The sequence below is a fragment of the Mastigoproctus giganteus genome, chromosome 3 (assembly GCF_048544385.1).
Source record: "Mastigoproctus giganteus isolate SK-2022 chromosome 3, ASM4854438v1, whole genome shotgun sequence".
NCBI classification, from domain to species: Eukaryota; Metazoa; Arthropoda; class Arachnida; order Uropygi; family Thelyphonidae; genus Mastigoproctus; species Mastigoproctus giganteus.
In genome coordinates, this window is record NC_143577.1 from 151,776,462 (window position 1) to 151,799,218 (window position 22,757).

Here is a 22,757-nt window from a genome sequence, read left to right on the forward strand (position 1 = left end):
TCAGACCTAAGTGGTTACGTTACTAGGTCCTCTATGGACGAAAAGCGTGCCTCCAGTGCCTCCATGGTACCTCCCCTGAGTCCAAGGAATCTCTCATAATTATGGCTGAAGGTTTGCTTACTTCCTTTCCTGCCTCCTTTAATATAACTGGATAGATCCCATCCACCCCAGGTGCCTTTCTTATGTTTATCTTCAACAATTTCTCCTCCACTTTATTCTCAGTTATTACAAGATTATATAGCTTACTTCCAGAGTTTAATACACTTCGGTGGGCATTAGCAAAGACACATGATGCGAGAAAGCAAGCTTATATATATATATATATATATAAAAAAAAAAAAAACCACACACCCTTTTCATTTTCACCCATCCACTCGCTCCAAATGTTTGTCTAGTTCTGCCTTCAATCTATTAAAGCTATCAACTTCTATAACGACAGATGGAAGTTTGTTCCAGCAACCACCTGCTGGCTAAAGGCAAACTTCCGCACATCTACTCTACAACTGTCTTTCCTCAGTTTGAATTTATGCCCTCTCAGGCGATTATTCTGAGCAAGAGGAAGAATCCAATCAGCATTGAGCATGCTCAAACCATTCAAAGCTTTATACACCTTAATCAGATCACCTCACAGGTGGTTAGTCTCCAGACACTGTAATTAGCAAAACTTAAGCCTTTCTTTATAAGAGCAACCCTTTATTCCGTTCACTAATCTTGTTGCCCTTCTCTGTACAGTACTCATCATTGGCAAGACACCATGACCTACTCTTGCAGACCGTCTGCACAGCTCAGAAAACTTCCTATCTGCCTGCACAATTACCCCCAGGTACTTTTCACTCTCTACCACTCGGTGTAGTATCACACGGTTGATACATTACTCTGGGATTGCTGCTTCCCATATGCAGTACTTTACATTTGTCAATGTTAACCTTCAGTTGCCACTTCTTAGCCCATCTGTTCAACTTTTCTAGATCCTATTGCAGCAGCGTACTGTCATTAGTGTCATTAACAACCCTGCCGACTTTCGTATTGTCTGCAAACTTGGACATTAAGCCTGATGTGCCATTGTCAATATCATTAATAAATACAGAAAACAACAATGGACCCAACACTGAACCCTGGGGGACTCTACGAGGAGCAGTGACCATTGATTACCGTTCTGTCTTCTCCCACTCGACCATCCCTTTATACATAGCAGCAATTTTCCCCCAATGCCACACTGCTCCAATTTGTGTAGCAGTCTTCCATGTGCAACAGAATCAACGGCCTTCCTAAGATCCAAGTATATCATATCAAAATTATTCTTTGCATCCAGTTCCTTTGTGGCCACAACATAGTATCCAATAAAATTGGTCAGACAAGACTTTCCCTTAACAAACCCATGCTGTGTCTGCGCTATAACTGAAGTCTTGTCTAGATGATCCTGCAATGCTTCATTAACCAGTGCCTCCATTAATTTCTCTGGAACAGAAGTTAAACTAACAGTTCTGTAATTACCTGTGTCTCCCTTTGTGGATTAATATAATTAAAGAGGCCTGTGCGCTCTGGATTCATTATTATTACTAAATTACAGTTGCTCTGAGCAACTGTAATTTAGTAATAATTTGTGGATTAAGGTCACATTTGCACATTCCGGTCCATGGTATCTCCCCTGAGTCCAAGGAATCTCTCATAATTATGGCTGAGGGTTTGCTCTTCCTTTGCTGCCTCCTTTAATATAACTGGATAGATCCCATCCACCCCAGGTGCCTTTCTTATGTTTATCTTCAACAATTTCTCCTCCACTTTACTCTCAGTTATTACAAGATTATATAGCTTACTTCCAGAGTTTAAGGGCGCCTCCGTAGCCTGGTGGGAAGGAGCAGCAGTGCATAGCACACGCTTCTTGATTAGACCGGGGTTCGAGCCCGTCACCACCAAATACGGAGGATGCGGAAAGGTCAAGGAATGACCACCGCATATCCCAGAGCAATATGGCCTTAGTTGCTAATGCTCCTAAAAACCAAACAAATCCAGAGTTTAATACACTTCTGGCATTCCCCTCCCTGAATAACTCATGTGTGAATGTAGATGCAAAATATTCATTTAGTTTGTTAGCTACCTGAGCAGGATCATCAACAGTTGAACCATCGATATCAAGTGGAACAATCTGATTCATCCCCTTCCTTCTGGAGTTTACATAAGTAAAGAACTCTTTGCTGTTTTTCTTTGCATCCTTTGCCAATGATTTCTCGTAATCTGATTTTGCTGCGTGAGCTCCTTTGTGACTTGGTTACAGACCAGCTTATATCTAACATAGGCTTCCGTGTCACCTGTTAATTTATATGAATCCCTTGCATTTTTCTTCTCTGTCAAATGTCTAATTAGTTCATCTGACATCCAATTAGGCCTAAATCTTGAACAATATTTCTTAGTTGGTATGAAAAGTCTAGTAGCTTGCAAAGTTCGTTATCGCGAGGGTTTATTGCATTTCAATAAATAATCCGTATTTCTTAAAAAATCGAATCTGTCCATCAGAAAGCTAACGTCTAATTTATTTCGCATATCTTATTTTTATGAAGACCTCTTACATTCGTAAATTAGTGAGAAGAACGCATTCCTCCCTGGATCCTAACATTCAATCATATAATTAAAATTACATAGGTCTTACTGTTTTTATGCAACTGTTCGCGTAATGATTGAATTGAAGGTGAAAGAAACGTAAATTGGTTTGTTTAGAAATCAACTTATATTCATTTCATTTGTTTTAAAAATGGCACTACAGTATTATGGATATGTGACGTACATGTGATTTGCGATATCATCCTTGATATTTGGTAGAATTACTTTGATATCAAGTGACTACTTTCCTTGCTCCTTCCCCCAATCAGCGAGAAATAGAATAACCTCGTTAGCAAGGAGTTCTTTTTTACATATTAACTGGCTGGATGCCGAATACTTTTAGAGAGGGACTCTAGCATCCATCATTTTCTCTACTGCAAGGAAGCTGAATACGTTTAGAGAGGAACCCTAGCATCCATCATTTTCTCTACTGTTATAGCACGGTAATCGCATTATAGCACAGTAGCAGATAATCTATTTAGACAAGGCAAAGGCTGTAGCCTTGTCTGGTTAGACATTTAGATATGCCGTCAAATATGCCAGTATATTTGCATCCAGTATGTAATTTGTTTCTTTAATTTAAAAATGATTATACAGAAATTATTAAGTGTTTAAAAAATACTTTCGAGATGTTTAAATTTTTGTTTTTGTTGTTCTAGGTCAAAAAAGAGCGAAAGATGAACAGAGAGAAAAAAATTGTACTGTAGCACAAGAGGATACAAAGAATACCACGTCTAGCTATGATGGTTCTTCGGTGGACATGGAATGCGAAGGCAAAGTTGCAGATGATGACTATGTTAATAAACAGTTACCTAGCAAGGTTAGTGAGGTAGGTTCATGTGAGGTCTTGGAAAGCAGTGTTCAAGTATGTGATATAGCAGGCAACGAATGTGCTGAACAGAATTCCAATAGTGAAAGGACACCATTTGATGGACCAGTAACTAGAACGAGGTCTAGAAAATGCGATTACCTTCACATCTCACTTCCTTCTCATAGTCCAAAGCGCAGATATAGTCGTGGTGGTGACAAAGTGTGTACTATATGTGGAAAAGTGACAAAGAGTCCTTCAGATCTCGAACGCCATCTCAGGGTTCATACTGGTGAACGTCCTTTCCAGTGTATTTTGTGCCTTAAGCCTTTTAAGTGCAAAAGAAGCCAACAGAGCCATCAATATTTGTGTCATGGAATCACAGAAGGTATTTCCCGTTCACGTATCGATCTTTTAGCTTGCCAAAAACTACTAAAACAGTGGCCCTCAAAGTTAGAAAAGGATGAGAAAGACGAAGATAACAAGACAAAATATTTAATGTCTGATGAAAAGAAAGGGTTTCCGACTAGTGATAACAAAACGTGTGAAGAAGGCTTCAAAACCGCAAAATTACCCCAACACAACGAAACGGCTGAAGAAAGTTTTTCTAACGGAAAAGGTTCCGAAACGGACATTGGTTCAGAAGTTTTTAATGTAGATAATGAGCCAGAAGAAGAATTAATTACAAATAAGTGCTTTAATTCAGAATCTCTTAGGGCAAACAGTGACAAAAAGAATGATGACGAAGCAAAACAAAATTTCACATCACGTTTAAACACCCCATCCAAGAAGTGTCCAATAAAAGATGACAAATCACGGAAGTCGTTGACGTGTAGCAGTTGTGGACGTGATTTCAAAACTGTTTATACGCTTCGATATCATCAAAGAGCCATACATGGTATAATGGTTTACTTGAGTCCTGCTCTTGAAGACAGACTTCTTCGAAAGAAAGGATGTTGGAGGCTTTCTGCACGCTCAAAGCGGTCAAACGTTGTTCCTTCTGAACATGATGATAAAATGCAGACTAACAAAGCATGCCTGCCACCAGAAAACAAAGAGACACAGACTTCTGTAGAAGAAATGGATCACAGAAAAAGTGAGGGGCACAGCAATCAGACCTCCAAGGACAGCTGTGGAAATGGTGAATCAAAAAGTCCTTGTGCGAACGATAAGAATGAAAATGATACAGAAAGGAGGGAAGAACAAATCTGCTCAGATGACGACCAGTCCAAATCCAGTTCTGAGACAGACATAGAAATTCCTCCTGAAGAAAAAACTCTTAATTCTACCTTCAGAGAAAACTTGACTCCTCACGTGCGCTGTCAAAGTGAAATGAAATACCAAGAGGACACTACGGTTCCAGAATCGCTGCCCATCACTTCAACACGCTCTTGTGTGACTAATGCTAGTGCTATTAGGAATGGAGAAGTAACCAAGATGCCATTATTGTGGCAGAACGTACGAATACATTCTGAAGTAGTACTAGCGACAAAACTAGAAGGCATCCATCCAAATACCCAGCAAAAATACGTTCTTTATAGGTGCTCTTTATGTGGTACTGCCTTTCCTTCACTGGGAATATTGTGCTCACACTTAGCTCTTCATACGAACGCTAGCGATTATGTCTGTGAACTTTGTGGAGCTGTATATAAATGGTATGGAGAATTAGAACTTCACCGACAACAAAATCATGGGACAGACAGCAAAATTGTATCTTCTCCCCTATTTCCAGGACTTTTCATTAATCCGTTAGTTGCCCCTGGAATTCCGATCTTGCCTACCCCCTGTAATGGAGCAGCAATATCGACTCCTGGACTTGCACTTCATCAATTATTTTCACTACCTCAACGTCTTCCGTCAGTTGTTTCTCCAAGGTTTTGCCCCCCGTTCCCATCTAGTGTGCCTAATCATGTCCCAGTTCCTCTTCCTTCAGAAGTTCCATCTCCATCTGCGGCTGCTGCAATGAATTGCGCAAGCTTCGATACTCATATGGAAAATAAACTTCAGAGTCGACAAGTTCAACGAGGATCTCGTTACTTATTTCAGTGCAGACACTGTCCTAAGACTTTCGATAGAGTGTTTTCACTTCAGCGACACGAACGTATTCACACTGGAATCAAACCTTGTTTTTGCAAAGTTTGTGGTCGGGGTTTCAGTGAATTGAGGAACTTAAGGCATCATATAATTCGGTTCCATCCAGATGGTAACCAAAGAGAATCGTTACAGCCAAGAGGGAAGAGACCCGGAAGGCCATTAAATAGTTCATTAAGATTAGTATCATTTTTAAAGAAGACAGCTGTGCGTATTCTCAATTCTCTTGATCAACAGCGACTTGATCCTTTGCCTAATGAAAGGGGTGGCATAAGAAATGAGAAAGAAGTGCCAAACGATTCTATGCATTCAGTAACTTCTGAGATATCCCAAGCAATCACAGGTCCCAAGGAGGAAGAAGCTGAAAATTCCCCAAAGAAATGCTGCTTGGATAAGCGCCAGCATGTGACAGTAGTTATGCCAGTGGATGTTCCTGAGAGTAGAGATAAGTTTGAACACCCGTCTCATTTGTGCACAGAATCTACCCCAGAACCCGTAAATATGCGTAATACGGACCTTCCAGAAATTTTACAAGATCCAAAGAGATCTCTCATTGGTAATCGTAGAAAAGGTCGACCATTCAGGTTGATATCCCATCAGAGCAGTTCAACCCAAAACTCTAAAGAAAATGAGAAAAATACTGTTCAGGTGTTGCCCACAGAAAATACAACAAGCAGGTGTTTAACAGAGAGCGGAGACAACAATTTTCAAGAAGAGTCTTTAGATGGTTCATGCATGATGGTGAGTCATGCACAAACAACAGGTAAGTAAAACCATTGGTCAATATAATAAGTGGTCAGTATAATAAAACAACTTTCCCTTTTAAAGTATTTTATTTTACTTTTAAAACAAACAATAAAAAGGAATAACATGTTCTAAACTAGTGATTCCAAAATTTTTGTCACTGAAGGCGCTTTTTGAGTTACAAATACTATGAAATACAACATTAAAAGAGCTTTTTTTTTTTTTTTTTTAATTTGAATAAAATGCTTCGTAATCTGGAGGATTCCCTTTAAGAATCTGATGGCACCACGGTTGGTAATAATTGTTCAAAACGATTATAGGAATGTGGTTATGGAGAGCGTAAAAACAACCAACTCAAAATAAAGAGTCGGAAATATTTTTGTTTCTTTAGGATCGGTTGTTTCAAAATTCTTCACTGAGGCAACAAACCACGAGGGATCAATGTGTCATATATCTAAATTATATCTACAAAAGTATTTTATGGTCTTATTTCTTGTTTTTCAGGAAGTAAAACCTAAGTTTCTGAGAACAAAACCCATGCAAACTTCGCCTCGGCTGGAAACAAGAATCAAATCTGGTGTCGTTCAAGACTAGGAATTTGAATTTCTTTCTGAACAAAAACATATTCGTTATATGATCCTTGTGCATGCAAGACCACAGATGTCAATTGAAGTTTATCATAACTGTGGCCAGTTTTTTTTTTTTTAGAGACTCCCTACACTACAGCCGTAATTTCACCTTTCAATTCTTCGGTGATATGTGTATTATTCCTGTAGATATCTTTTAGGAATCCCCAGAGAAAATTATCACAAAGGCTTAGATCTGGCGAGTAATCGATAGGCTTTATTCATTAAAATATTCCTTTTTATTGCAAAAAAAAAAAAAGTGTACATAACATTGCCTTGAAGATGGAAACAAAGTTGGCTTGAATTAGTTTCAGGTAAGCATTCTGTATTAACTCTATAATCTAGGATGACTGGTACGACGACTGTTGCTGATGAAATTGCGTACCACACTGCATTTTTTAGGATTTAAAGGTACAGTATCTCTGACTGTGTGAGTGTTCTCACTGCTCCATATGCATAATCTGTTTATTGATATCGTCAATAAACGCTGGCAAACGTGAAAGTGATTCTTGTACGGTACTACTTCTATTGGAACAAGCAACGTGCCGTGTATCAGTCACTAATGTTTTTGTCCGATAACAGCACTCAAGGTCACCTGTCATTGTCCTTACAAATGGGACCATACGGGCCTTTCAAGAGACCCTCTGCCGGTTAATCTGCAGTGGTCTGAAATCCAGTACTGTTGTTTAAATTAGGAATGTACCAAGCATATCTTTAAAATTCACTCCACTCTTTCAATGAATTGTAATGAATTCTGAAGAATTTTAACTATAGTCCACTGATAAGTTTCGTACAAATAATTATTTCAATTAGCTATAATTCTGTTTTGTATATTTGATATTTTCATCTCTCACAAAAATTCCGTGTATTTATTGTTAATTACAATGGCTCTGCAATTAAAATTTTTCTAATTGTGCAAAAAGAAATGCAAAGACTTCCTTCAATGCAATGCGGCCTTGTGTACTGCATAAAATGCATAGAAATGTCAACGGTGAACTGGAAAAAGATGTCGCAGGCAACGATCGATTCATGGAAGGGCCCATGTTATATTAATTACAGCATTCAAAGAAAAAGCAGATGAATATGAAAATAACTCAAGATCCAGCCCAGCTGATCCTTCAAGCCTTCCCGACGGTGAACTTCAGTGTTTCAGCCGTCCCTCATCATTAATGGATACTTGGCAGAGTGGGCTGTCCGAGGCCATACCCCGTGACGTGGCATCAGAGCAGACAAATCGCTCCTCTCACCTGCTTAACCAAGAAGTTTCACAAGTTGAAAATCCAAATGACCACCAAACTCATTTTTCAAATCTTGGATGCTCACAAATCCATGATGGTCTCTCTTCTTGATGAAACTAAAAAAATCAGGTCAGAACATACCCAACTGCGTGATATTAATCATATTTTATTACAGAAAATTTCGGATTTGACAGATCTTATTCGAAACCCCAGTAGATCATTAAGTCCTACATACAATTGGGCAAAACACATGGAAAATTCTATTTTCCAGCCAAACCCTGCTTCTGTTGCAGAAGCCACTTAGGCATCTATTGTAAAGCAACCTTCATACCCTTCAGTATATGCTCCGGTAGCCAGTCAGTCTCAGAAAACATCTAAAGATGGAAATCGAACTGCAAATTCACTCCTAGAAGATGTCATTTCCTCTAGGTGGAAGACAACGGAATCAACCTGCCTCTAATCAGACATGCAGACGTCAAAATCCTCTTCCGGTTGTGGGAACAGCTACCAACTCTACAATCAGAACATTCCCCGGAACCAAAAGTTCAACCAAGGGTATTTTTGTCTCGAAAATCAAAACTAAACTCGGGGTATACAGAAGTAGAGCAGCATATCAGAACTCAACTGCAGATAGAAGCAGAAGTAATAAAAATGAATTCTAAACATGAGTCGTACAACTCTTTCTATGTTCACTGTCAGCAAACAGACTTTGATGAATTACTGAAGGACTGCTGTTGGCCTGTGGGAGCCCTCATTTGGCATTTCTATGGACGACCCCCTCTTCCTGGTCCTAGGTCATCAGCTGGTGACTTAGCTATCGAAACAAGTAAGCATGAATAACAATCAAGGCATTTTTCATATATTTAGGAATCTCCACAGGAAATAATGTCTACAAATGACTCGACTTTCTTTTCTTCTTACCAGAATTTGAATGATACTAACTCTTGTGAAAATATCTCTCTATCCTGTCAACTTATGCCTTATTGCGCCATCAAAAGATGCAATTACTGTATTCAATATGGATGCTCCCAGTCTTGTAAATCATGATGAAATACTCGCACAACTGATATCATGGAATGTGCATCCAGACCTGATGTTTTTTTTTTTTTACTGAGACCTGGTTTTCTCCTGAGGTTTCAGTCCAAATTCCAGATTATTCTCTCTTTCAAAGTTGCAGAGGTGATTCAAAAAGGTGGAGTTTTTTATGTTCACAATCATCTGCAATGCTCTGCCTTTCCTATCTCAAATCTGACTGATCAAGCTTGTGAACTCACTTTTATCCGCATTGCCTCTCTGGTGATCGGGTGTCTATACCAATCTCCTTCAGCTTCAGTTAACAGCTTCCTTGTAACTCTTGACAACACTTTTACTTCACAAGCAAATCCCTTAGCCTTCTACTGATTGGAGAGTTTAATATTAGCATTCTTCAAAGCTCTTCCTCTCCAGTGCAAGCCCTCCTAGAAGTCATCACTTCAAATGGTTTCTCTCTTCTTACTGATTGAGACATCCCAACTAGAACGGTAGTGTCCCGCAATTCACTTCTTGACTTCACAATTTGATGCAACTATTTCTGATCACCGTCCCATCTTAATGGTAACTGAAAATGAAGCAAATGTGGAAGGGATCATACACATTTACAGATCTGTCACTCCAGACTCTCTCAATAAGCTGTGTAACCACCTCCAGCAGTCTACATGGGATGGAGTGCTTGCTACAAGTGATCCTGAAATTACGACTAACTGCTTAAGCATATTCTAAATAGTTATGAAAATTACGTGTCATATTTCAGGAGCCCAGGGAATAAAAAGTCCACCATGGAACTTATGGCCGTTCATCTCAAACAAGATTTGTAACATGTTAAAGAAAAGGGACAACCTTGCGAGAATTGCTAGAACAACAGGAATCGAAGCAGATAAAAATAAATACACAACGTGCAGAAACAAAGTCACCGACTGCATTCGGCCAAAGTAAAGAAAATACTATAGTTCCCAACTTACAGGTATCATAACAAACAAAAAAAAAAAAAAAAATTGGACAGTTTTGAACAAGCTTTTACCGGGAAGGAAACCGAAATCACGGAGCCAGGTGGGAGATGTGGTTGAAAACGAGGTATTTATTTCAGATGACCAGAAAAAAGCTACAGCCCTCTGTAACCACTTTATCTGAAGTGCAAATAATCTCTTTCAAGACGAACTTGACTCCGGAGACAGTGAAATGAGAGGATCTGTCATGTTCTCAATCAGTAACTCTATTTTTTTTTTTTTTTTTCTTTTTCTCGCTCACTTCTCGGAATAAACTTTTACCGGGAAGGAAACTGAGATTTTAGAATCAGGACATCAATTGAAAGAAAAGCCCCTGGTTTTGATGAAATATCTACCTCACTGCTGAAGAAGGTCCGCAGCTCAATTCTTATACCATTGAATTTCAATGGTATAAGAATATTCAAATATTCAATCTCTCCTTTCAGTCTGGTAAATTACCTTCTCAATTCAAAAAAACAATCATCGTCCCTATTCCAAAGGGAAACCATTGCAACTCTATCAACAACTTTCGCCCAGTAGCTCTCCTCTCAGTTTTAACAAAATTATTCGAAAAAATTCTTCATAGCAGACTCATAGGTTTCCTTTAAGTAAATCAGCTTATTCATCAACAGCAGTATGCCTATCGTTCAAAAAAGATCCACCGATCTGGCAATTGTTGACGTCTGCTCAAGGATCATTGATAGTCTTGAAAAGGGTCACTATTTAATAGCACGGCGCCTCCGTAGCCAGGTGGGCAGGAGCAGCAGTGCGTAGCACACACTTCTTGATTAGACCGGGGTTTGAGCCCGTGACCACCAAATACGAAGGATGCGGAAAGGTCAGAGAATGACCACCGCATATCCCCGGAGCAATATGGCCTTAGTTGTTAATGCTACTAAAAACCAAATAACAACAGCAACATTTAATAGCACTGTTACTGGACTTATTAATCATAATATTCTACTCAACAATATTGGCTTGAGAGGGAAAATTAACTTTCTCTTTGAAGGCTACCTTACCGATCAGCCATTTGTCATAATCGTACATTTGTTATTTCTCTCGGGGAGTTCCTCAAGGCTCCTCTTGGACCTCTCCTATTTGATCTTTATATCAATGAATTTCTCTCTCTTCTTCCACTCTCCCACCTAGTAGCGTATTCCGATGATATTTCTATCTTGATCACAGTTTGTTTGTTATTTGGTTTTTAGGAGCATTAGCAACTAAGGCCTTATCGCTCCGGGGATATGCGGTGGTCATTCCCTGACCTTTTCGCATCCTCCATATTTGGTGGTTACGGGCTCTAACCCCGTTTTAATCAAGAAGCGTGTGCTACGCACTGCTGCTCCTGCCCACCTGGCTACGGAGACGCCCTTTTGATCACAGGTAAAGACTCTAATAAGTTGGGTTCAAAAGAATCCAGAAAAATCAAAATATATGGTGTTTAGAACCATTAGATATAGATAAACCACTAAATATAGATTTCCAAGTAATGCACAAATAAAAATAAATAAATATGATCTTTATTGTAAGGTTCATATGTACACGCAGGTACCCTACCTTTACAAACCCTTCACGGCACTAAGTCAGGGGTTAACAAGTAGCGGTAGAGATAGCATATCGCCGGAAATATAATACGGGGTAAGTACAAAGCTTAAATACAAGTAAAGTAAAGGACAATTATGTGTTAATAACATCAAGTAGATTATATTAACTTTAAAAATATATATATAATAATAATAAAATTAATTAGAATAACACAAGATAGGTTTCTTCAGTTGGGTTTTCCGTGAGACTGCTGTCGAGCCGGAACAATCTCAGATCAGTTGATGGCTGTGGAAACAACGTGCAAATCTAAGATGAGACGTCTATACCTTTTGTCCTCTATACCATTTTACCCATGTCAGCATCCGGGAGTTGAACTAGATGGAGCTTCTGATAAGGAAGGAAACGATCTTTAAGATGTAGCCTCGAAGAGAGAGCAATAGACTTGTGAGCAGAGAGCTGGTTGGGGGTCCCGCCAACACACGGTATCCCAAATTTTGGGCGCTGAGATTCTCCCAGCGATCATTTTGATGGTGCAGATTAGTCTTCTTTCATGGATTAAGGCCGAAAATCTAGCTAAATTCAGTGCTTTGGCAACCGGTGTTGCTGTGGTGGGAAACGACACTTCCAGGTCTCCCACTTCGGAAGCCAGTATTCTGCGGAATGGGCTTGCGCATGTGCCTTTACTTACGTTCCTTTTTTGTATTTTCGTATTTTTATATACGCGTATATAAAGATTATATATTTGTTGATTGGTTGGGTGATACCAGAGAACCATTTTCAGTATTAATTAAACTTTTAGGTAACTCGAATTATCTGTTAAATTATTAAATAACTAAAATATCACTCTGATTGACGTTGTGTATATACAAGTTTGCGGTAGCGAATTTAAGCACGAAAACGGAAAGTGATATGTAAATTGAAAACACTCTTGCTTCAGCAATTGGACACCAGTTAGATTCTTCAATACAGTGACCCCAGAGAGTATAAACAGTTGAATGTGCTGCTGTTAAAACAGAGATCGTGTGTTTCAATAATTGGATGTTGATAATTTTAACTTATAACTGGGTGCACCAGTGATTTTATTTTCTCATGCCTTCGCTTAATAAGGAACTCTTCCAAGTTTATTATGGAAGACATTAGGAATGCTTTTATTTATCAGGGCAAAGAACTGACATATTGATGTACAGGAAGAAATTTTGTCTGCCTTGTCCAGAAGCAGCAGTGGAATTTTATGGAATTTATCAGCTATCTCACTGTTCCTACAGATGTGTTCAATACTGGGAAAATTATTCTCTGCTGATCTAGATATAACAGAGCCCTATTTCTGTGATTGTATGATCTGCGAAGATGGAGTAGAGCTAATAGTTCAGGGTATTTGTAAGAATAATTCAGTGAAACATTTAAATTTTAAGGGAAACAATTTGTGAGGAAGGGGAGCAGATGTACTTGGTCAATTACTGTGACATAATCGTACATTACAACACCTATGCTTAGAATGGAATGCCTGAGGACTTACTACCAGATAAATTAATTCTGTCTTCACAGAAGGTTTGACAGTAAATAGTGCTCTGAAGACCACCTCTGGAAACCAGACGAAAACCAGTTGTAATCGGCCTTCTGCACTAAGTGGGGCTCTGCTTTAGTCACCTTTCCTCTTCAAGAGCATCTTGTGGGATGCATGACTTTTCCTATGACTCAAGCGTTTAGGGCATAAGCCTCAAGCTATGAAGGAGTCTAGACTATGTATAAATATAGTGCAAATGCATCAGGAATACATAGCTATATCTGAATAAATCAGATTATTAACAAAACGGCATCGTTTTAAGTTATATCTCATATTGTGGATACCTTCACAACGAGTTGCCATGATATTGCACTACTTCGAATAAGTAACGCTTCACCTAAGGAGAAGACTAATGTTACTTATTCTCAGATGGATACCACCACCCAGACGGCACCGTTTCAGGGCTATTTGGCCCTTCTTCTTAAAAACTTAAAACGATGCCGTTTTATTAATAATCTGATTTATTCAGATATAGCTATGTATTCCTGATGCATTTGCACTATATTTATACATAGTCTAGACTCCTTCATAGCTTGAGGCTTATGCCCTAAACGCTTGAGTCTAAATACATGATACACCATCAGGCATCTCTCATATTGTGGAGTTATACTTCATAACTGTTTTGCCATCATTGCATCACTCGGTTACCTACCCACCCACAGAAGAAGGGCCAAATAGCCCTGAAACGGTGCCGTCTGGGTGGTGGTATCCATCTGAGAATAAGTAACATTAGTCTTCTCCTTAGGTGAAGCGTTACTTATTCGAAGTAGTGCAATATCATGGCAACTCGTTGTGAAGGTATTCACAATATGAGATATAACTTAAAACGATGCCGTTTTATTAATAATCTGATTTATTCAGATATAGCTATGTATTCCTGATGCATTTGCACTATATTTATACATAGTCTTTTCCTATGATTAAAGCTGGCCACTTTCAAAATCATAGGAAAAGACTATGTACCACCACATTATCTGATGCCACAGAAACTATAACAAAACCAACTCCAAAAACTGCTGTTGAAGGAAGACCTGTAATTAGGTGGAAGGATAGGATCAGCGAACTTTTGGGCATGAAATTTTGCGATGCCGCTCTTACAGCAGATGATCGATGCAGTTGGAGGAATTTGTTGGTGGCCACAACAGCTCCTCGGGGAACTATGTGACTGGACAAAGAAGATATAAAAATGCACATATGCATTTTTATATACACAATGCACATATGCATTGTGTATATAAAATTGAACATGCAATACATGCATTTATAAAATATGAAAGAAATTGATACGAAATTTATTTATTAAATCTGTTTAGTGCTCTGCTACATCCCCTGGACAGCAGTAAGCTAGGGAGGGTGATATTTACATTCAGAGGTTAAGGCAGGGACATGTGTGCGCTTAATCTGAAAGGTACAGCATTTAATGAGTTTTTTTTTTATTTTACATACTTGAAAATTGTGGAATACAGAAGTATCCCAAATTAAGAAGAATATTATTTTATGGAAAAGAGCTATACAAAAACATGAGAAAAATGTACAAAAATATAAAGGATTAAGACAGTCCATCACCGGTTGTTTGCCCGTGGTATCTCTAGAATCTTCACCGTTGCTCACTGCCAGGTATCTTTGGAGTAATAGATGCCAAAAGAGAGGATGTGATGGCTTCACTTTATTTTATTTTACATTTATCATGTTGGGAGCAGTTTTGTGGCAGTTTTCCTTCTGGTGGTGGTGTGCTTGTGTCATAATGGTAGATTTGTGTATTGTCCATTAGCTTCTGGCATTTGTATATATGTTGTTGGCAGAATTTGTCCAGATCGTTGGCTAGATTGTTGATCAGATCTACTGTTTCCTGGGAATATGCGCTTTAAGCCTTTTAGATTGCTGAACCTGATTCCGAGTGGGAGCCTTGGGTCCACTTGATTTCTTCGGGCAATGAGTGGAGTTCTTATGAGGTCAGTGATATCAGGGGCATCAAGTCGCCTGTGATCAGCCTAGAGCAAGAAGGTTAACAGCCACAATCTGTTGTTTCCCTGGGGTGACTTCCAGATTAATGTACAGTTGGGCCCTAGAAATGGTGTACTGGCTGCCAGCCCTCCAGTTGAGCCATTTCAGGAGCCAGTATTCCAGGCTGAGGAACTTGTTGAAGTGTGTTGTGGGGGCAGAGGACCAAATAGTTGCTGCATACAGTGGTATGGGACAGAGACATCGAAGAACATATTTCTTTACCAATTCGGCGTCATGAATCCATGTTAGTTCCTGGCAGATCACCCACGTAGCAGAGTACATTTATGTTTTTGTGTTCAGGAGGTGGGCGTGGAATGTCAGCCCTTCATCCCACACTAATCCGAGATCCTTGTATGATTTAACTTTATGAATGGGTGTCCCATCGATGGTAAGATTGATATCATTGCTTAACTCCTTCCACATGAAAGACATCTGAGCTGTCTTTGTTTGATTAATCTGTAGTCCGATTGAGGCCAGATATTGTTCAAGGTGATGGATCTTTTGATAAGTGCATATAGGTACGTGTGTGCACATATGCACTTTCATAGGCACACCCAGGGTCCTGAGCTGGATTTTTCTTGGTGATTCTCTCTCTCTCTCGGAGTAATTCAGAAAATTTTTTTTTTTGGCTGGTATAGCATAAGCCCCAGGCTTCCTTGCACCGTATGGCTTATAATAATAATAATTATTATTATTTACATATGCATGTGTGTATGGGCATATAGGTATGCACATATGTTTTCGTATGCTCGTGCATTTTTGTATGCACGTACACATGCTTACATATGCGTGTGTGCATATGTATGCATTTTTGTATTTGTTTGTTTTTTTATGTATTTACCTTTGTTTGTAGTACTTTTTTTAAAAAAAAAAGTTCTTGTTCTCCAGCATGAGGTCGTGCTGGATGTCTCCAGCACCACCAGGTCATTGGAGCTTACAATCAATCAATCAATCAATACAAATGGTATTCATATTTAGCAGTCATGGGCTTGAACCCCAGTCTACTCAAAGTTTGCATATATTAATTTGACAATTATTACATATTCATTACACAAATCTGATAATGTATATCAGGACGATGATATTTGGAGGTGTACTGTATGGAGTAGCATTGTGGCACTTGGCTGCAGACACAACAACGAAACCATTGAATGCTGCAGAATACTGTCTCCTGAAGTGAAGGGAGTCCTAAGCTTCCTAGCACCTGGAAGTGTCATCTCCCACCACAAATTCACACAACACCGATGACCAAAGCACTGAATTTAACCAGATTTGCAGCCTTAATGAACAAAAGACTACATCTTCACCATCAAAATGACCACTGGAAGAATCTCAGCACCCAACATTTGGGGACTGTGTGCTGGCTGATTCCCCTCAACCAGCATTCCACTCCCAAGCTTCTTGCTCTTCCGTTGAGGTTACATTTTAAAGATCGGTTCTTCCCCTTTTAGAAGCCTCATCTAACTCAATCCTTGGACACAGACCTGTGCAAAACCATAGATGACGAAAAGTATATTGACGGCTCATTCTAGATATACACGTGTGTTCCATGGTTTATGGAAAAGTGGCCCCGCATTTCTCCCCCCGCATTTTGCCCATGGCACATTTTGCCCCCAGTAGATAATGAGTAGGCTACAGAAATGTAAATACTGTACAGTCAACTCTCAATAACTCGAATTTTTATTTAAGTCCCAGCCCCTTTAGTGGAGATTCCATGTTAAACTCTCTTGATTACTCGAACTGAACTTCCGATAACTCTAACTTTTCCAAACAAATTTTCAAAATGACATCCGTGTACAAATTGTCACGTAGCTTTTAAACTAATTCCTCCCCTTTTGTATGTCTTCAGGGTTCTCTTTCTATTGTGAAAGGATTAACTGGAACTGTTAATCCTTTCACAATGGAAAGAATACATACTCGACCACGAGGGCGATAGTCATGTGGTTAGTGACGGACATGGGGGAGGGAACAGTGACTAATCTTATAGGAGTCTTTTCAATAAAAAGTGAATCTTGTTCTGATTTGTCTAAATTCAAACAATAAAAGTTCCTGCATCTGGCTCTCCTCACATTTCGTGGTGCAGTCAACAGCATGCGTTTGCTGTTTTCGCCACCTCCACAGAGAAGTAAGATACAGAGTGGACTCTTGCTCAATTCAAAAACATTCCATCTGCAAAGGGCATGTTTTGACAAAGGGTTTGAAGGCCCAGTTGTGAAAGTCGTAACTAAACATAACCATGCAGCTCAAGCTGCAAGGTCTGAAGCATTGCAATTGATTGGTCAAATACGGCAACATGCAACAACCACGAACGAACGCCACAGCAAATTGTTGCATCAGTTTTTGCAGGGGCTCATTCCAAAGTCACGGCATTACTTCCTAAAAAGGGTTCACTTAAACGAACCATTCGTCATGTTTGATGCAACAATGGTACTCCTGCTTTACCGAACAATCTCCAGAACCTAGTAATTCCACAAAATTATCAAGAAATTATTATCGATGGCAATGTACAACAGTTTTTAATTATATTATAAATCAACAGGGATTACCTTTATTTTAGATATAGGAAGCTTCTTTTCCAACTCTCCTAGTCCAACTCGCTAATAATTCTTGAGGATGGCGATATCAATGATCAATTGTGAGTTGCTCTATTCCTGTGAACATGAAGCCCGAAAAGTTCTAGTCCAACTTAAGGAATGTAGAGAATAATTCCTCCCCCCCCCCACCATATCCAATTTTATTAGACCCCTAAATTTAACTCTAAAGTCCAGCTACAGGACCAAAAGAAATAATCGGTCCATATTTATTAAACAGTTTAGACCTTCAAAAATCTAATTTTATGCCAATCCACGTAATGGTTTCCTTGCTGCCAGAGGTATGGTGTTTGAAGACAGAAGTCTTGAGTGCTAATTGTTGAGACCACACGGTCTGAACACTATGGTTCTGACAGTGGGGAAGATGACCCACCTGTTTTGCAAAATTGATATCGCCATCCTCAAGAATTATTAGCGAGTTGGACTAGGAGAGTTGGAAAAGAAGCTTCCTATATCTAAAATAAAGGTAATCCCTGTTGATTTATAATATAACAGAATACAGTAATTATAGAGCACTTAATAGCTCTCAATTATCAAATCTATTAAACAGTTTTTAATGTATGATTCTCAGGACGAACTGCTCCCGGGTTGCATGCTTATTTTTTCCACTAGTAACAATCTTCAGTTATTGGTGCGTAGCCAGGAGTGGTTTTCTGGTGGAACAAGAAGTATGCTGCAATTTCTGCTAGAATCAAAAGCCAAGATTTTCAAAATCGTAATGTTGATTGATTACCTTAGAGGCATTGCATGCAACTTCGAGTTTTAAACAATAATAATGTGCATTTATTCTATGATTGATTACCTTTGATTGATAGATTACCTTTGATTGATTCATTGTATTAAAATAAATTAGAATTAATAAAAAATTAGGTGTATTATTTACATTTCTATACCTATTCATTATCTACTGGTGGCGAAATGCGGGGGGGACGAAATGCGGAGGACAACTTTTCCGGATCCCGTGTTCCACAACAATCAACTGATGTGAGATTGCTCTGACTCGGCAAAAATTTCAGGGAAACTTGAATTCAAGAAAACTATCCTGTGTTATTTTAATTTATTTTATTGTTTTAATTTGATGTATTATTATTGTATTTTATTTTTAACTGAATACAATCTGCTTTACGCTATTTATTTATCCTCTATTATATTTCCATTTGCCCTGGCTTAGTGCCGTGAAGGGTTTTGTAAAGTCTGGGTGCCTGCATGTATCTTTGCACCTTACAAATAAAGATATTGTGTGTGTGTGTGTGTGTGTGTGTGTATATATATATATATATATATAGAGAGAGAGAGAGAGAGAGAGAGAGAGAGAGAGAGAGAGAGAGAGACGAGAGAGAGAGAGAGAGAGAGAGAGAGAGAGAGAGAGAGAGAGAGAGAGAGAGAGAGAGAGAGAGAGAGAGAGAGAGAGAGAGATAACTACTTCCAGATGCATATATCCACCATATCCAGGGCTATTACTAACATGGATGGGAAATCGTGCTTCTGGCTTCTGGATAACCCAAGCACCAACTCTATATCCTTCAATCATATACTGTTTACTTTGGTACAACTAAAATTTTCCACACTCTGGGCTATATGAGGTCAGGAGTGTCTATTTCCATCCTAATGTCGCCTCCCATTAGCTACAATGGTCTAAACTATAATACACATGTACACGAAATATATTGTGTATGTATAGATAAATAAATATGACCTTTATTGTAAGGTTCATAGGTACATGCAGATACCATGGCTTTACAAAAACCCCTCACGGCACCATACCAGTTAACCAGCAGCAGAGACTACCTCACCAGAAATATAATACTATGGTGCAAGCAAAGATCTGGGAGGCATATTCACCAACGGACCAAACAAATTCTGTTATGGTTTTCTATCAATATGCAAAATTACTGAAATCTGTAAGGTAAGTTGTTTGTGAGACTGGAATGAGTAGAGTAAGTGTATACCACATTTCTCAAATGAGCTAAGTAGAAATTATTTGTCAAAACTGCTAAATAACATGAAGAGTTGTTTTTATGAATAGTTTAAAGTGAATATTTTCAGACAAGATTGTTTAGTTGATCAAGGTGCAGTGGACCTTGATCAGCTGACCCAAATGTGTGCATTGGTAATACAGTAAACCAAGAGTTAGTCTTGTGTGGTACCTTAACCAAAGAGAATTTCTGGGCAATATATTTTTCGAGTTTCAAGTCAATGTTTAGTGTCCTTTCAGTTGTAGTCAATCTTGGGACAAGGTCCTATTCGTGGTTGGTTTTACATTGCCGAGTAGTGGTGAGGTCAGTTTCAGTAGCATTAACGTAAGTTGAGGAGTCAAGTCTTGCATGGGACAGGGTCCCTTCCATGTTGGTTGGTATTTATTCTTTCGGATTCCCTGTTCCTATCATTGGTCTTCTGTCCTAGGTTGTTGTTTGGCTTCCTCATTGGGCATCATTGAGATTTTTTTTTTTTTGTGGCCGTTGATTTCGGTCTCAGGGCCGGCGGCTGTGGTTTAGTTAGTGTTACCTTTCAGCATCTCCTGTGTCATAGTCATTGTCTTACTATTGTATTATTGTTGATTGGTGGTTTAATCTTGTCAATTATTGTGTGTTACAGTTAGTATTCTCCTTCTTGCAAAGAGTCTTTGTTCAAAGTCCATTATGGCTCTGTATTCATCTTCATTGTCAAGGAGGTGGTATTCCTGTCCTTCTGGGTTATATCGTACCCATGTAATTAGTGTGCACCGGGTCCTTGCACTGAGGGCATTCGTACATTATATGGTCCCAGCTTTTGATTTCTCCACACAAGCAGTGTGGATTCTCTGTGAGGCCTAAATCCAGTAATTTTGCAATGAAAGGGCCATGCCCAGTTAGCAAGTATGTTGTATGCAACCCCAGAAAGAACCATGTGGATAGATCCTGTCAACTTGTGGCAAAAACTTGTGTGAAATCAACCCTTTGGTGGTTTCCGTTCACCTATTTTGCCACACACCTGCAGCAGGTGGTTTTGTAGCCATGTCTTTTCTACCTTGCGATTGTTTGTCTAGTCTGTTGTAAATTCCAAAAATGTAGTGACTGTTCCTTTGGACAGGTGGTAAAGGAGAGCAGTTTTTATTATCTCAGGGTCAAGTGGTAGCACTGCAGCCAGTACCTGCAGGCACCGGTAATTGTGAGCAGGATGGTTCTCTGAGTCACATCTAGGATTCTTCTATTTGTGACCATTGTTGTTTTGTCATACCAAATGGCAGCAGCATATGTTATTATGGGAATGAAGGTAGCCTTGTAGTATAAGGTAATAATGTGGTGTGCAATATCATCTCATAGCATTATTGGCCCATATTTTTTGATGATGATAATAGAAGGGTAATAACTGTGATATCAGGCTGCTTTGCTGATATGATTTGCAACTTTTTTGACTAATGAATTAGCCACTAGGTTTCCTCAAGTCACTGAGGCCAGTTAGTTTCAGCAAGATGGCACACTGTTTCATTCTTCCAAGTTATCACTGGACACTGTACAACTGCTTTATCATAACTACATAATCTTCAGGAATGGTAACATTTCTTGGCCTCCAAAGTTCCTAGACCTGTCAGCATTTCCCTTTATTTTATGGGGACACTTAAAAAGCAAGGTTTACTCACTTTTCTAGCACTTTCTTTTGATCAGACTACACAGATGAGGGGGCTTAAATTCAAATTGAAGGATGGTTGCAGAATAATGTGCAGAAGTTTGCCCTTTGGGTGATCGATTGCTGGAACAAACTTCCATCTGTTATATGGGAAGTGGACTGAATTTGGTAAAAATTTGGTAGGAAAAATTAGGCAAACTATTGGAGGGGATAGACAGGTCTTTTTTTTTTTTTTTTTTGGCCGATGCTGTTATAAGCTTGCTTTCTTGCATTGTTTTCCACTACTAATACTAATACAACATTGAAAAGCTGAAAGAAAATTTGTGAAAAAATTGCCAGAATTCCTTTCGAAATACTGTGCTGTGCCATGGAAAATGTGCATGAAAGAGTAAAAGTGTGCTGATTATTGTCATTAACCATCCATCCAATCTCCATAATTCCTAATAATTCCTAGAGCATTGTTCTGTATGGTTTATCCATCAAAATAATTTAGATTCCATGTATTGTGAAGTACATGAGGCTAAACAATATCATAAGTGTATCAAACATAATGTGTTCATTATGACATTGAGCTCTGTAGCTCTGTCTTTTACTTATTATGACATTGTAAAATGAATTAATAGTTTTTAAACATTTATTTTAAATTTTAAAAAAAATTAGTGCACAGATGCCTAAATATGTCTGCCCACTCTTTTAGATCATTTGCTGACTTCTCAAGATGCTCAAATAGCTGATGATTCCTCAGGAAACTTTAAAGCTAGGCTTCGAGGACATGGAGCATTTTTCTCAAGTTATAATCCAAGGTAAAGATAACATTATCTTTTCTAAGGTTATTCTCCTCTAAGCAGGACCAACATTTAGTGCAGGTGAATCAGGCAGTTACTGAAGTGAACTGCTGTAAACCAGTTACTATGGTCAAGGTGCCATTTGGTACAATGACTGTAGCTTTGGCTTTCTCAGTTGGAACAGGTGCAGAGAAGAGGCAACAGTACCAATTAAGAAAGCTTCTCATATGGGGCCCCATTCAGGTTAGTGCCCGCACTACCTCTAAGATTACTTATGTAATTGTACTTAAATTATTAAAATTAGAAATTTTTTTTTTTTTTTGGCTGATGCTGCATAAGCTTGCTTTCTTGCATCAAATGCCTCTACTAATGCTAATGCATTATTAAATTATGGTAAGTGTAAACTGTTTGAAAACTTTTGTGATACTTTACTCATACTGCCATTTAAGTAGCATTATTAATTTATATAAGTCACTTTTATTAAAGATTATGAATGCAGTTGATTCAGAAAACTACCTGGATAAGTTTTAAGATAT

At 38.7% G+C, this 22,757-nt stretch overlaps 1 protein-coding gene across 1 annotated transcript in view; it reads left to right on the top strand.

Annotated features, from left to right (window-relative positions):
- Nucleotides 1-22,757, top strand: part of LOC150088330 (uncharacterized) — a 243,664-nt gene that overhangs the window by 144,877 nt on the left and 76,030 nt on the right. The window contains exons 2-3 of the mRNA XM_090370125.1: nt 3,258-6,260; nt 22,134-22,239. Of these exons, the coding sequence (XP_090226251.1) occupies nt 3,258-6,260; nt 22,134-22,239 (3,109 nt within the window). The remainder of the gene's footprint in view (nt 1-3,257; nt 6,261-22,133; nt 22,240-22,757) is intronic.